We start from the raw sequence: 17,030 nt of genomic DNA, 5'->3' as shown, positions 1-17,030 counted from the left end.
CACTCCTTCCCCCTCAGGGAGCAGAGCACAGCACCTCCCTTCCCCCTCACGGGAGAAAACCCCTACACCTGCCTTCTCCCCTCACGGAGTCCCCCTTCCCCCTCAGGGAGCGCAGCCCCACACTCGCCTCCCCCTTCACCGCAGGGTACCGCTTGGCGCCCCTCTCCCCCCTTAAGGCGGGCACCCTGCACCCGCCCTCCCCCCACGGAGCCCCTCAACCCCACACCTCCTTTCCCCCTCACGCTCACCGGAGGGCACGGCCCGGCCGGTCCTCAGCGGCGCGCACTCACCGTCCCCGACAGCCATCATAGCGCGGCAGCCGCCGGCTCCGTGCCGCAACAGCCGCCGCCGCCTCGCTTCAAAATAGTAGTCCCGCCTCGCGCCTTCGCAGCCCTGCCCTGCCCTCGCCTGGCCCACCGAGTCCCGTCCCGTCCCCTACTGGGGACTTTTACTTTGCGGCTCCGCCCGCTTGTCCCTCCCCTGCCGCCGCGGTCACGTGGTCCGCGGGGGAAGCGCGCGGTGCTTCCCGGCGCGGGAGCCCTGGAGGCGAGCGGAGCGCGGGGAAACCCGACGGAGCAGAAGGGAAAGGGCCCGAGGGACATACCAGACGCGGCTCCTATTACAGAAAAGCGGAACAGCTTTGATTTCAGCTCAAGTTTCATCTAAGTAATTCGATTTTTTGAAAGTTAGGTAGGAAACCCCTCTGACAGCGTGTTTTCTTTCAGTGTTTTTCCAGACACTGTTCATTCTTTGGGCATCACAGAATCACCAGGTTGGAAAAGACCTCTTGGAGCGTGGAGTCCAATCATTCCTATCTGCCACTAAATCATGTCCCTGAGCACCTCATCTACCTGTCTTTTAAACACCTCCAGGAATGAGGACTCAACCCCCTCCCTGGGCAGCCTCTGCCAGTGCCCCGTGACCCTTTCTGTGAAATTTTTTTCCTGCTATCCAGTCTGCACCTGCCCTGGCACAGCTTGAGGCCATTCCCTCTTGTCCTGTACCCTGTCACTTGAGAGAAGAGGCCATCTCCTTCTTTACAGCCTCCTTTCAGGTAGTTTTAGAGAGCAAGTAAGTCTCCCCTCAGCCTCCTCTTCTCAAGGCTAAATAACTCCAGTTCCCTCAGCCGCTCCTCATAAGACACGTTCTCCAGCCCCTTCACCAGCTTCACTGCTATTCTCTGGACACACTCCAGAGCCTCAACACCCTTCTTGTAGCGAGCGACCCAGAACTGAACGCACTATTCGAGATGCAGTCTCATCAGTGCCGAGTACAGGCGATGCACCTTGTGTGCAGTCTGATCTGTGCTGAACAGAGGTCACTTCTATAATCACCTCTGTTTGCAGCCTTTCCCTATCTCAAATGTGAGGTCAGGCAGAGCCAGCTCCAAATTAGCAAGAGTTTTGTCTGTTGTGAAGTTCACAACAACATGAAAATCAGTCCTTGGAAAGTAATAATATTCTATTACATAAGATTTCTGGGACAATTTATTTATACACATGTAAGCGGGAAATCCGTCCTGTCCCAGCTCTTGCCTTGGGGCACACCATGGATGGAGACCACACTCCCTTGTGCTGCCCTGATAAAAGGCACTTGTGGGGGCAACTCCAAGTGCATGGAAGACTACTTGGGACTAAGATAAAGCATGAAGCTGGTACCAAGCATAGTAGAATAAACATTATTAAAAAGACCAGGTGTTCTGAGCTTGACACACGGGATGACAGATCTTGAGAAGGCCAGGCTGGAAAAAAACTGCTTGGGAATAAGTGAATTGGAGATATGGTTGAGAACAGTCATGAGAGTGTGGAATGGACAAAACCAGAAACATCCTGTTTGTCTGAAGGTTGGAAAACTGAAGAGCTGTACAACGATCTGCCTGAATGGGAGAAGCCAGTAGTAGAAGTAGCAATAGCAGTGCTTTCTTAATGTGACTTCTGTATGCCATGCTGGTTAAAAGAATATAGAGAAAACTGTGAAGTCTGCGTCTCCTTCATCACTGCAGCTGCTTGCTTTCTAAAACTCCAAAACAAGCCTTACAGAGTTTATTTTGCTGTGTTTTCGGTAAAAACAAGAGTTGGGTTGTTCAGCTTGGAGAAGAGAAGGCTCCGAGGAGACCTTATTGCAGCCTTTTCAAACTTAAAAGGGGGCTTTAAGAAAGATGGAGGGAACCTTTTTAGCAGGGCTTGCAGGCACAGGACAAGGGGTAATGGTTTTAAACTAAAAGAGGAGAAGTTTAAACTAGATATTAGGGATAAGTTTTTCATGCTGAGGGTGGTAAAAATGGAAGATTGCCCAGAGAGGTGGTATATGTCCCATCCCTGGAAATGTTCAAGGCCAAGTTGGATGGGGCTCTGAGCAACCTGGTCTAGTAGAGGATGTCCCTGCTCAAGGCAGGGGGGTTGGAATAGAGGACCCTCATAGTCCCTTTCCATCCAAACCAATCTGTGATTCCATATAATAACAAAAAAATAGGAAAAAAAATAAAAATCCTACAGGAAGCAGAACAGAGCTTGTTGAAGGAAGGTGCTCTTTGACAGGACTTTTTTGACATCCCCTCAAAACCTCCACTTCTGTCTACAGTTTATGCCCAAATAGATGCTTTGAAGTGACACTGAAGTTAAAAAGGGTGCAATCCCATAAAGTGATTAAAAAAAAAAGTACTACTTCCAATTCACTTCCTCTTGCCTAAGGAAAAGTTTAAAATACAAACAGATGGACACACAACCATAACACATGCTGAGCTGCGCAGTGCTCAGAAACCACACACTTGCAGGAGCCGAGGCACAGTTCTCCATAATAATGATTAAAAAAAAATCAGTCAAGTTACTAAAAAACCAGTGGGGAACAGCAGCCAGCTAAGGCCCTTTAATTTCAAACAGGCTCAAACCAACTGCTATGCTTCACTGGTCAGTAGACTTTCCTATTCAAAATCATAAACCAGCAGGAATATCAAGTGAAATTTAAAATAATGGGGCTACGTTCTAACCATTCGCGCTGAGCAAGTTAAAGAAATACACTTAACTCAAACTTTATAAAATAATAATGGCAGCTATCACCAGTTTCTGTAATTCCTGAACCATAGACATTCACACTGTGCCACACTGGTGAGCTCTGTCAGAGCATGTCGTCATTGTCTCCATAGTAACTGTATTTCCAAAAGGAAAACAGCAAAGGGAAATAAAAAACAAGAGCGTAATGTGGAAAAACAGATACACATTTGTGCTATGGATTTGTGTGTGTGTGTCCCCTTTCTTTTTTCAGAACACTCAACTGTTATCACCCATAACACAGCTCATCCCCAACTGTGCTACCAGCATTACCGTATGCTACCTGTCACATTTTGTGTTTAGAAAGCTCAACGCTATGAGGCATACCATTAAAATGGGAAAATTGTATGGGTTGAACAGATATACAATTTATATTCAGCTCAAATCATCCTGTCTGCTGAATGAGGCAAAGCAGAGAGCTCAGTATTATTATTTTCCCTACTTTTAATTTCCTGTCTCAAAATTTACACACTACTACCCAATATAGGAGTCTGTTAAATTCTCTTAGAGAAAACAGTATTTACAAATCTCAGGCAGCAGAAACAAGTCCTTTTGCAGCTTTGAGATTGGCTGCCAGTTCTGTTTCCATAGAAATGAACATTCATTTGCTGACAAATAGGGAGGTGCTTTAAAGAACCTTCTCCGGTTTGCAGGGATACATGCATTTCTGGTGGAGTGGAAGGGCAAAACTAGCAGCACACATAAGATTTTGCTTTAATGGTAAACATCCTGAGATGATTGTCTTAATATGCAACATCATTACAAATGTAAATAAATGCAAAAGTTGTAGCAGCTCATTCATTCACGTAATTCACATCAAAGAAATTATGTCTGTTTTTACTGCCCACTGCTGAGGGCAAGGGAAGGTGGGGGGAGGGAGGAATAATTAAAAAATAAATCATTAAAGGTCAGTCGTAGAGGTAAGTTAGCAGTGCGATATTATTTAAGCCTTTAAGTCATCCTCATCAAGCAAAAGCACTAAGACTAGTGCCCTTGTGCCTTCTCATTTGTTGGCTTTTGAAACTCCTTCTTACATCCTGCCCCAATTATTCCATTCATACTTGTTTCAATATGATTTCCACCTCATCTCCAAAGAGATCAGTCAGTCTCTAATGATAATTCATTGCTCTCTTCCTCTTTGCAGTCCCATCAGGGATCAGGTTTGATAAAAGGCGGCGATAACAGCAGACTAAAGGGACTGCACAGTCACAGGGATGAAAAGGGATTAAATCTACCACTGTGCGTAGGTCTGCAGGTACTGTATCTTTTCCTCTCCTCCCCGTGTTTTTCCTACATACCAAAACAATTATAGACTCATAGAATAGTTTAGGTTGGAAGGGACCTTAAAGATCACCCAGTTCCAACCCCTCTGCCATGGGCAGGGACAACTCCCACTAGATCAGGCTGCCCAAGGGCCCATCCAACCCAGCCTTGAACACCTCCAGGGATGGGACAGCCACAACTTCCCTGGGCAACCTGTGTGACTGTCTCACCACTCTCATTGTTAAGAAATTCCTCCTTATGTTTTTATAACCTGTCGTGTGTTTAATCAAAGTAGAAAACTTTTTTTTTTTTTTAATCTAACTATTGAACAGTTTTTTCATCCTTTCCAGCCCCTTTTGGAAACATACCCCTATACCTCCCTACTTCCAAAACCCTACTCCAAACTATCCAAAGAACAAAAAAGAAAATCCTTGGCACTGTAACAGATATATAGAGACATTAAAATTTGGCCTTTATCCAGAGATGTTTTAGAAGTTGGTACAAGGCCTCAGGAACTCAACAATAACTTTTGATTTACATGTGCAGGCGGTAAATACAAATGGTCTTTCAGAGAATAATGAAGGACAAAGCCGAGATAAAGCACTAACAACGGAAGAGTATCTTTTCAATAGCATCAAAAAATTGTCCAGATGGATGCAACAGATAAACTAGCTCCAAGCAAAAATACAGAAACCAACGTTTTAGAGGGATTCCGTCTCTATGGCACCAAAACAGAATCATAGTAACTTTGGCATAAGAATTGCCACCTACAAGACAGAATAAGTGGTTTATACTGCTGTAGATCAGCATTAGTATATACTTTTTACAGATGACATAAAAATGGCTCGACGAAAACTAAACTTAATCAAGCCTTAAAGTAGAGACGAAAAGCCCAAAATTGCTACATAGAATAGTCCAGCAACAATGTATTTATATTTTCATATATATATGAATTATTTCAATGCATTTGTATTCCCTTTATCCATTCTACTGAGAACTACCAACAGAAAAAAAAATACATATAATATGCACGTTTGAACCTCTAAAACCTCTGCAGCAATACTAACTTTAAATGCAAAAGCTTATCGTTTACCCTTCCACAATGAGTAGATTTACAATCTAATAGAACCTTTATGCAAAATATTTTTCCTCCAAATTAATATGGTTTCTTTTGTGTTTGTTTTTTTTTAATATTAAACCTTACAAATCTCTTTTTGTATTCTTAGTGTTCAAGAATAGCAATGTTATATTTCAAAGCAGAATGCAGCATAGAAAGTTGTAAAAACACATTGCTTTGAACCTGCAGTCTCTTCTGTTTCCACATCAACAAGAAAAGGGTGAGAATACTTAAAATAAAAAGGTGTACTTGAATACATTAACAAATCATACACACTCCTCAAAATATTTCTACTCTTGCACAGTACCACTTCTTGGATCTAGCACAGCCTCCTTTTCAGTCAGCATAGTTGCTTTGAAAGGAAAATGAACATCAGCACAACCTACCCTACAAAACAAGATCAACTGATTCCTTGCAGAAGACACACAATGAAGCTTTCAAAACCAACTATATTAAAGTCTCTCCCACAACGCTTCCCTTGTTGTTCTGTTATGTAACAGGTTTCTAAAAAAAAATTAATTTTTAGTAAGAAAGAACGATGGGTTTCCTCTTTCATACTGTAAAATGCTATATCAAGAACCAATAGGAAGCAATAAGGATTCTCTGCGCATTTTTTTCATGAAATATACAAAAAATAAAGAGTTCTAACTCAATTTCTTTGACTGCTGCTGTCACCTATTTTTATAATCTAGAATTCCATGTACTATAACCATTAGTCATCATTTTAACTGATAAGAAAAACACATCCATCACCATTTTCTTTTAGAAACATACAGTAAGATAGGATAAAGGTTAATCTAAACTTTTTTCCTCATGCATGAATACTTTGCAGCATTCTTGTATCCTCTACTGAGCACAACTGTAACTGGTTAGAGCTTCACGGTTAGCTTCCAGGCAATTTCAACACCTTTTCTAACTGGATTCTGACTGCAATCCAGCAAATACTTTCAGTAATACAGTGTGAATTTGCTTCACTAAGCATTTAATTTTCTTAATATTTACATATGTTTCTAGTCGTCCATCTCACAGTGATAATGCCATTATTTAGTTATCTTGTATTAATCTTAAGCTGATTATAAATAAACAATTTTTCATACTCACCACCGATGCTACTTAGAATCATATTTCCAGAATTTCTTACTTCATCAAATTTTGCAAAGATTGTTTGCAACCTGTAAACAACAACAACAGAACATCTTCACACCTCTGAAATTCCTCAGGTTACTGGTAAAAACAGAAATCAGTTTACGATCATATATAAAGCCGTAATGCAGAATATACAAGCAATTAAGAGTATCTAGAAACAATTCCTAAAGGACTCCTCTTAAGTCAGTTGTGCAATTTCACACAGATGCACAGAAAACTAAGTCAACCAAGCAAAGGACAAAACTGAGCACTGTTATTAGCATAACTAATATTCTAAAGATCAGCTTCATAATAGTATATGTTGGGTTCAGATGACTGTAATATTACTCTATTTATATACAACACTAAAAGGCAACAGTTTGGCAACAGTAGGCAACTACGGGATGTTCAGAGGGGAAAAAAAGAGGGATTATTATTTAATTTCTTCAGAGATAATTACTAATTTTCCTCAAAATTTTTGTTCCTCAAAATTCCCTCTTTGTTATGAAAATGCTTTTGCTATAGTTAGCACTTCCAGAGCAGTAAAAAAAAGAAATACTTTTTTCTAAACTTAAGGTACACTAAACGTTTTAGTTACGTTCAACATAAGCACCGATGACTTAAACTTTCACAACAGAAAACACACTCCAGGTGCTTAGCTACACATAAATAGCAAAATCAAAAAACTCACAACCCCAAGAACGTACATTTGCAATCTAGTCCCACAAGGTAGAAAATGCTATTCATAAGAAAGCTGGCAAAACACTGAACAGCCATTTCTCATCACATCTGCAGAAAACTCAATAAAAACCAGTGGAAGTATCCCACAGAAAAAAAAATGTGAGCCCCACACCAGCAATGGGTTTATATGGATGTTAGTACAGCTGCAAACAATTGAGAACACTTTCTTACATTTCTCCGAAGACTTTTCTGCATAGTACGCTACACAGAATACAGCAATATCTAACATGCACGTGGATTTTTAGCTACAAGACTAGCAGGACTGAATCCTGACCCTAAATGCAGAGTTGTGAATGAGTCCAGAAGAGAGCTACAAAGATGATCAGAGGGGTGGAGCACCTTACATACGAGGACAGGCTGAGAGAGTTGGGCTTGTTCAGCCTGGAGAAGAGAAGGCTCTGAGAAGACCTTATAGCGACCTTCCAGTAGCTGAAGGGGCTACAAGAAAGCTGGAGAGGGGCTATTCGTAAAGGCTTGTGGTGATAGAACTTGGGGAAATGGGTATAAACTGGAGAGGGGCAGATTTAGGCTTGGTATAAGGAAGAATTTCTTCACCATGAGAGCAGTGAGGCACTGGAATAGGTTGCCAAAGGAAATTGTGGATGCCCCATCCCTGGAGGTGTTCAAGGCCAGACTGGATGGGGCAGCCTGATCTAGTGGAATGTACCCCTGCTCATCGCAGGGGGGGTTTGGTACAGGATGATTGTTGAGGTTCCTTCCAACCCAAACTATTCTATGATTCTATGATTCTGTGATAAATTAAATGATAGCTTGCAACTCAGAGCACAGGTACAGTTCAGCTCCCTCACCAGTATTGGAGACTCTGTTACCCAACTGAAAATTTGCTAAAAAAGGAAATACTGAAAGGCTCTGTTTACAACTCACAATCTGAACAAACCAAGAAAAATGGATAAGCACAGCGCTTAGGTACGAAAATTCTCATAAAACATAAAGGGGCAAAATCAAGAACGCACAAAGATTTAACCTCAACATTTCTTTATGTACACATCATTTTCACTCAGTGATCTGTGCCGAGAGGCTGTGCACTCTTGACTGTGCAGTCTACCTTCTCCGGCGTGCTGCATATCCCTTTCATTCATGAGCACCTCATTTATCTAATAATGAATCACAGAATAACACAATCACAGAATAACACAATCACAGAATGGTTTGGGTTGGAAGGGACCTTAATGATCCTTTAGTTCCAACTCCCCTTCCACTAGATGAAGAACGTGATAAAGTCATGAAATGCAGGCAGACGATATATAAAGCCTGAGTCTTTCCCAACACTTCCCAGTATTTTAGGACTCTCACAATGCATTATTTTTACCTTCTAAATACTTCAAAGTGATCTGCTACAGAGCAAATTTGTCCTGTATTTAACAGGTCTACAACAAGAAAAACCCAGATTTAGCTGAGAATTCCACAAAAAAGCCTATCCTGCTGCAAGCATCTAAAAAAACAAACTCCAAAACCTCCTTAATCGTGTAGGTCAATAACCCATAACACAAACCAGCAGTTATTCTACCATCTAAACTTATCTCAAAACTCTATGTAGCTCAGCAGTAGTTTGCATAACCTCCCCCTAACATACTTGCCAGTCTTCTCTCTGGAACTTATTATCCCCTCCCTTTCGCACCACCACTGCAGCTACAGCAAAATCTCCGAAATGGCAGCAATTCACACGTGTCAGACTACATTGCTTTAATATTAAGCCTCATTCAGTCTTTTAATGAAAAGGTCGATTTGTAAATCAACAGTATTTTTTGTCTGAAATGGTTTTTTTTGAACTTAAGCTTGCAAAAGTACAACTACGGTTACCATATTAAATGCTTTTGGGGCAGTAGCATTTACTAATGACACGTGGAACCCCATTAACGTGCTATGTGCTTTCAAACATACAAAGTGAAAAGTTCTCACAAGAATCAATACACATAGAAATGCATGATGGCATCTTGCTTTCATGAAAGGATGTTAATGCATTTGCTTTGTAGGAACCATAGAAAGTATTTTTACTGTTTACCAGTGACTGCGACTTCCCCTCAACACTGCTGGATTCTGTATTAAACACTGCATTAACAGTCCATGTAGTTAATGAGGAGAACTTAATGCTAAATCTGAAAGGCTGAAACTGTTACCCTGAGAGAAATGGAACATGAAGACTAGAGAGATTAACATATTTCCTTGAAAATGTCACTTTAATTTTTATACCCCATTAGGCTGATGTTATGCATTTGGCACACATATTTTAGGGAAAGCAAAAGGAAATAAAAAAAGTCCTGCTGTTTTGAACTTAGTTTTTCAAAATTGTTTTCCTGAGCTTTTTAAACAAAAGAGAAAAATAAAATGCTTCCTTATAAACGCTTTATAATAATACACACATTGCCTCTTGCTTTGGGCAAAATATCTGAAAAAGTACTAATTACAAACATTAAAAAATGTGTTTGTCAGCACTGGATGCTATGTAGTCAGTGGTGCAGGCTGGAGAACAACACAGTACTGCCACTCCTAAAGCTTTCAAAGTCTGTCTTTATGACCAGAGGCACACTCTCCAGTATTTTGTCATAATTACATAAAAAAAAAAATGCAGTAAAACCACAGTCAAGCACTACTGTAAATCCAACCCTCTCTTTAGTAAAGCTTACAGGAACTCTAACTACTACTTTACAAAGACTGTCACAAGTTTCTTCCTCCCACCCAGCTCTTGATGCTACCATCTTCTCATATTTCTTCACACAGCCATGGGCAGCAAGGTAGTATGGGCTAAGGTCTCTGAAATTACTGCCACCACGGTCAATGTAAGAATGTTCACAGGAGTTCACCTTCTGGCAAAAGAGAGCCTGGCCAAGAGGAATCCCAGAAATTTACAGGGCTGGGTGAAGACTAGTTCCACTGTCATCAGCAACAAGGAGGAGCAGCATTATTACTTCTTTATCCTATATCTGCAAGCCCAAGTCTGGATATGACATGTATAATCCATCACTGAAGTCATCAGTCAACAGAAATACTATGTCACCACTGAGCAGAAATATGATATTCTTTCTCCAAAAAGGCACAGGCGGGTCTTCTGCAACTTCACATCTGGAAGTAAAAATCCCCATTGACAAAAAGCAGACGTTGAGGACAGCAGGCCACATCCAGCATGGGCTGGATGATTGTTGTTCTCTCAGTGAATGAATGAACATATGAGGCTGTAGCACTTCAAACGGGGGCTCCTGGCAACATGTTAAACGCTCTCCTATGACAGGTGACAGGTGTCTATCAAAGAATTAAGATATTATAGTGATTACATTCAATGAGAGGAATACGTACCCTTCTAAGACACAGCTTGGGCAGACAGGCACACATATGGAAACGCAGATGCTAGCAAAGAATAGGCACTAAACTTCTAGACTTGAAAATCCATTATTTATGACCAAGTCCGATAGAGTTCAACTGTTTGCATGACAGGCAGAGTACCTAAAACTCTGGACCTTGTGATGAAGAGGCAAAACAGCACCACTTCCCTGTCAATAGCAGGAGGCTAAAGAAGAAGAAAGGGTGCTAACTAGGCTGTTCTTCATGTCCAAAGGGAGCCTAAAGCAGGAAACGGCCCATATGAAACCTTGCACTTATTCCTCCTTACTTCCCCCTCCCAAAAAAAAAAAAAGGGTCTTGCACAAACATGTGTTCACATCTGGACACACAGATGGAGCTAATCCACAACATCAATTAGGACAGACAAGTAGGATGTGCACACCACATAAAATGTGGTATTCAGCTATGCATATTGCAAAATGCTTTAAACATTTCAGGATATGAAGTTGTGACCCTTGACATAAGAACTAAATAAATAACTAGTTTTATGCATTTATATTTCTCAAGTAACAGCAGAAAAGCTGTCAGATAACTTCCTCAAAGATCTTAAGAAGCTTTTAACACTCAGACTAAGCAACTGCTATCCAGAGTCATATATATACTATTTCCAGTCAGGGAAGATGAGCCACACAGATTCCATACTGTAACAAATTCAATTTGGCCCATATGTAAAAGAACAAAACCCGTTCACTATTCTTGGCTCACAGAACAAGAAGTACAACATCCACTTTCAGTATTTACACGTATTAACACTAATACTTACAGGCGCAATACCAAAGACTGTCAAACCTCTTTGGCAAAAACTGTAACAAAACAGAAAACAACATCCACATTTCCAACCGCTGACTTACATACTGATTTTTCTAAAAAAGGAATGTGCTTTGGGCAAAGAAGCATGACATTCTGAGATTTCTAAGTTGAAAAATAACAAACAGAAAGAGGAATTTACTGGTTTTATTTTAAACAAACTCACATATTAGTCTCTGTGAAGAGTAAAAATGCACTGAAGAAAAATACAGTACTAGCAAGTAGAGCTGAACTACAACACTAAGATCCCATCTTCTTTTATTGACTAACTAGACTTCAATAGGTCCAATAACATTCTCTAAAAAATCCAGTATTTTCCACAAAGGCCAATTTACCAGGAATGGACTACAAAACCTTTTAAGCCTACTATTATTAAAATACTAGCTACATTTGGCTTTATATAGACACAACGTGTACATACTATTTGCATATTTAAGGAAGTTGAACAATTTCTCAAAACAATGCTTGATTAAATTTCCTGCCTTCCTTTCAACAGACATGAGCTCTTATTTTCAGTGCTGTAGGGCAGAGGGCATTCAAGCAGCAACACACAGATCTTGAATGTGTAATTTGTTACGTAAACTAAACAAGCCTGCATTCTATTAAATCACGTGTGCACCAAATAATGAAGTAATGGGGCTTTGCGCTAATATTTATGTTTACACACAATTTTTAATGCAATTTTAAATACAGTGAAGACGCTGCAGTGCAGTTCTTTCAGACTAAAGTCAATGACTGAAAGCAGCAGTGTCTGAACTACAGATTATCCGTAATACTTAAAACCCTTAAAACCTACCCAGACACACGAATATGATTCTCTCCGAAACAATGATAAGATGATACTCTACATCAAAGGTTTCTTTACACAGATCATAGCTCTTGCATAACCACATGAAAATTTTAATGCACCTAAGCAAAGGGAAAACTCCTGACAGGCACTGGGAAAGAAACATCTTAAACTAGGTCTGCTGAAGGAACAACAGTCTGAGCTACCACAGAGCTAATCTGTCTTTCCTGAGCTTTGTCAATCACCTTGTTAATTTGTGTGAGGGAGTAAATAGAAACTACAGGAACTCTGCTTTCCCTCACGGATGGTTGGGACAGACACTAGTAGCCCCACGCTTAATGCCAAGTAAATCCTAACTCCTCCCTCCATCCCAACGTGGAAACTACTGAGAACACAGCACTGGGACTCGGCTCATGTACTATTTCACGCTGGCTTTGACTGTCAGGTACAAAACTGTTGAGATGCAGTGGCAACAACCCATTTAACATGCACCAAGTAGAGCCTTGCTTCTTTATGTAAATGCAAATGGTAGAACTACACTTGCTTTCAGGTCAGGGAGAATTTTGTATTCAACTGATTCAGACAGTAAAATAAGAATTTGGCACCCACTTCAACTAAATTAGAAGCTGTTGATGGCCCTAAGGATACAAAGCTCCTCTGGTGTTTTAATCTTATTTGGAATCCAAGGTTTATGCAGTTTGTATCGCATGGAAATGTGAACAGAATGAGTGCTGAACCTAAACTTATATTCAGATGCAACATTCACAGTACAAACAAAGGCTGTTGTTATCTGTACTCTTTTGCTCTTATTTCTTTTCTTCTGACTTCCAAGACTCTATCTTAATGCATGAAGGATCTTCTCTGGTATGTTCCAGTTATCTGCTATGAAACTCAATTTTTGGAATAGGCAGGATAAGCTTTTGTCCAAACAGGCTGAACTCTGCCTAGAATGTGAAACAGTAAATTCAACACCATTCTCCTATGATATTTTGATACCCTACAAATCATCATTAAAATCTAGGACTATTAGTTTTCTAGAAGGGTCCAATTAAACACAGCACCCATTCTGATATTCTCTCTGACACTGGGTAGTAGATATATTCAGATGTGAGATGAAGTCTCAGAATAAAGTGGTATGTTAACTGATAATGGGTCAACATATTAAAACAATCTATGTTTTTTTAAAAGGAATGTTAAAGATTTCATCCTATAAATAGTCTTCCCACTGAACACAACTCCAAGCTCTGTCTGTCTTTCTTAATAAACAAATCCTTACCAAGGTAGCAACAAAACAATTGCTACTTTTGATTTCATACTAACTAATCTACACACAGCACAGACCAGCCTTTGAAGACTGGAATTGCTTTTCAGAAAGAAAAAGGACCTATGAAGTACACATTTTCAAAACCTCCTTGCATCTTTTGCAAGAAGTGCAAAGTGTCCAGTTCTGTAATCCTCAACATGAGAAGGATATGGAACTGTTGGAACCCGTTCAGAGGAGGGCTACAAAGATGATCAGAGGAATTGAGCACCTCCCATACAAGGACAGGCTAAGAGAGTTGGGTTTGTTCAGCCTGGAGAAGAGAAGGCTCCGAGGAGATCTTCCAGTACCTTCCAGTGACCTTCCAATACCTGAAAGGGGCCTAAAAGTAAGCTGGGGAGGGAGCGTTCACAAAGGCTTGTAGTCATACGGCGAGGGGCAATGGCTTTAAACGGGAGAGGGGAAGATTTAGACTAGACATAAGCAAGAATTTCTTCGCAGTGAGCGTGGTGAGGCACTGGCACAGGTTGCCCAGAGAAGCTGTGGCTGCCCCATCCCTGAAGTTGTTCAAGGTCAGGATGGATGGGGCCTTGGGCAGCCTGATCCAGTAGGAGGTGTTGTGGACCCCCCAGTGGGGGGGTTGGAACTGAATGATCTTTAAGGTCCCTTCCAACACAAACTATTGTATGATTCTATTCTATGATTCTATGGGATGGTATGTGTAACAGTCAGACCTACTAACACTCCTTCTGAACACTCCTTTCTCACAGAACCCCAGAACTGCAACTTCAGAATCGCAAGCATCTCTCTCTCATCCGACTCCAGCCCATACGTATGGTGGAAATGACTAATCAGATGTAATTAGCAAGAAGCAATGAAGGATTTTTTTTTTCATTATAACTATCTTCCAAGAAAGCAGAAGCTTATTGATTTGCCACACTTTCATTGCACACTCACACGTGTGCACATACGCTTGTCCTCTCTCACGCTTGCACAACACACAAGAAGCATTGATTTAAGTGCTTCAGTTGAGAGTCTCCTACACTGAGGCTGAACAGCAACTCTAGAGTAAGGAATAAGATGAATATATTCAAGTATTTTCTAATTATTTCCAACCTGCACTTAATATATATTTGCTTAATTTTGAAACATTTTTCTGCTACTTTCCAGTTCTCAGCTTCTCTTTAAGTCAGGGGGTTTTAACTGGTGCTTTAACTGTGAGGCTGCTTTTCGTCACACACCTGCATGCCTCTTGTAAGCAGGAGATAACAGCAAAAGAAAGTCAGGAATATTAGTGACATGAAAACTAACTAGAAGATAAAATAAAAATTGCAATAATTTTTAAAAAAAAAAGGTTTTAGTGAGTTTAAAGTTCTAATAAAGAACAGTAACACATAATGGCTCAGGATTACAAAATCATAACAGCTAACTCACCTTCCAGGAGGAATTCCTCTCTTTGTAAGATCTATTCGTACTTTCTCTCCCACATGTCTATAAACCTCTACAATGGCTAGTATGGCAGCATCTCTCACCTGTGAATGCAGTTTAAATTGTTAATTTTAGGGTTACAGAAACAAAAAAAAAACATTGGCTGACAAATCACTAATATACCAGTTTCTGCACACCAACTCATTTGACAAAACAATTGAAACAGTGAGGATGGAAGAGAAAGGAAATACAACTGTTATTTCAGTTTCTTCCAAGTTACAGCACCTCCAGATTGTAAATGAAAAATCCTAAAAATGATATCTCTAAAGGGAATTTCTGCTACTGACATAAGGATATTATTTGTGGAAAAACGTGCTATACTTAAGACTCTACAATAGTAGGCAACACTTCCAAAAGTCATCCCCTCCACTCGGTCTTGAGACTTCATCTTGCTTTCAACTGTTTCTACATGCAATAAGGCCCTTAGGAAAACTAAGGACCTGCCTGCCCACCAGAGCGGGTCACAGCGGTCAGTGTTTTATTTACCATCTTTAACAGGAATCACATGGCATCAGGTAAGCACAACAAAAGGAGTTATACAAGACAGAGGAAGGGGAAAGAACTGTTATTGCAAGGAGATGGAGGGCCTTTTTAAAAAAATTAAACAACAGTCAGAATACAAGCTGCCGAAAATGCATGTTAGTAAAGGCCATTACTGTCTAAAGAATTACTGGGATGACTTTAGTACCGTTCTTTTTAGCAGTTTGAACTAAACCCACAATTGCTATATCAAGATATCAACTACATCTTTACTAGTGATCAATGGATTTTCTCTAGAATAATGCTACACTGTACAGAGGACACAAGAACTTGGCTGCACCCAGAAAATAAGGATAAAGACCTATCCTGTTTATTTGTCCACCTCCTAGCAACGCTACCTTCTTCCTTACTGTACTCTTAGTCTTTTCTCTCAGACCTAACTTCAAATAAATCCAAGAGGGAACTTATCCATTTCCATCTGAAGTTTTTCTGAAGTTCAGATGTCACCATTTATGAACTACATCTGGATTTTTCAGTGCAGATATTTTTGCTTAATTAACTGATTTTAACTACAGTGCTTGCATGTGCTCAAATGCCATATGGGTTCCGTTTAGGAAATTATTACATATAACAATGCTCTCGCTAGCAAATTTGGCAGACTATTACAGGTCTCACGTTGGCGGTCCTTCTGCAGACAATTCTTCCTGTCAATATATTTTTTTCCCTTTTCTTTCAGCACGCTCCGTAAGAAACAACTATTTTCAGTAATGACTAGTTTCGGCCTCCGAAGACAAAACTAAAAGGGCTAGTATGCTGCTGCCTTTGCAACTCTACTTTCATCTTCCAATGGATGGACTGATTGAGAAGTAAATAGAATTATTGGTGCTCATGGTAGAAAACAGCGATTTGTTGTATGCAAGCAAGACTATCACCTTTTCTTAAATGCCTACATTTATTTTGCTTGCATTCCTCTGTCAAAACATAGTTGCTGAAGCATCAGTAAGTAATGAAATCCTTACCTGACTATTTGAGTCACCAAATGCTGTGCACAGATGTGGTACCAACTTGCTGAGGATTAGTGGTTGTGCACCATAACTAAAAATAAAATAAAATAAGTTAAATGTATTTACAAAAAAAAAAAAAGACAATACTTTATGCAGCATGAACTTTTAGCTTAGCACTGATAAAATACAAACTTATATCCATCAAGCTCTGTCTCTCTCCTACTAGTCCTTCGCCTACTTTAAATAAGACAAAAATACTATATCTTTAGTCTTTCTTTCAGGAAGGTCACAAGTTAAGTTGTTTGATCTTTTGTGTTTATTAATTGAATCGAATCAGACTTCCTAAAGTATCAGTTTCACAGAAAAATGACATTCAGAAGGACAGATCCATTACATCTCCATAGAAACAAAAAGCTTACATGTTTAAGGTAGCAATAAGACACAAACACACTCCTTCTCGGGATCGGTAATTCTTGTGTTTAAAACCAACAGCAAGGCGTTCCCAAATGTACTATAAAAACAGAAACAATTGTCTTTGATTACCAGGAGCACA

The 17,030-nt window shown here is 40.1% G+C and overlaps 1 protein-coding gene across 31 annotated transcripts in view; it reads right to left on the bottom strand.

Annotated features, from left to right (window-relative positions):
- The window catches only part of CLASP2 (cytoplasmic linker associated protein 2), a 155,966-nt gene that overhangs the window by 106,304 nt on the left and 32,632 nt on the right, over positions 1 to 17,030 (bottom strand). For 29 of the 31 annotated variants that reach the window (XM_054060001.1, XM_054060006.1, XM_054060003.1 and 26 more), the window contains exons 4-7: positions 16,897 to 16,988; positions 16,493 to 16,568; positions 14,940 to 15,037; positions 6,529 to 6,599 (exon numbers count right to left, since the gene is read on the bottom strand). In XM_054060001.1, coding sequence (XP_053915976.1) covers positions 6,529 to 6,599; positions 14,940 to 15,037; positions 16,493 to 16,568; positions 16,897 to 16,988 — 337 coding nt within the window. Of the gene's footprint in view, positions 1 to 248; positions 427 to 6,528; positions 6,600 to 14,939; positions 15,038 to 16,492; positions 16,569 to 16,896; positions 16,989 to 17,030 lie in introns of those variants that run through there. The other 2 variants (XM_054060035.1, XM_054060033.1) reach the window with 2 other exon arrangements.

The sequence above is a fragment of the Cuculus canorus genome, chromosome 2 (assembly GCF_017976375.1).
Source record: "Cuculus canorus isolate bCucCan1 chromosome 2, bCucCan1.pri, whole genome shotgun sequence".
NCBI lineage: Eukaryota > Metazoa > Chordata > Aves > Cuculiformes > Cuculidae > Cuculus > Cuculus canorus.
This window is presented reverse-complemented; position numbering and strand designations above follow the sequence as displayed.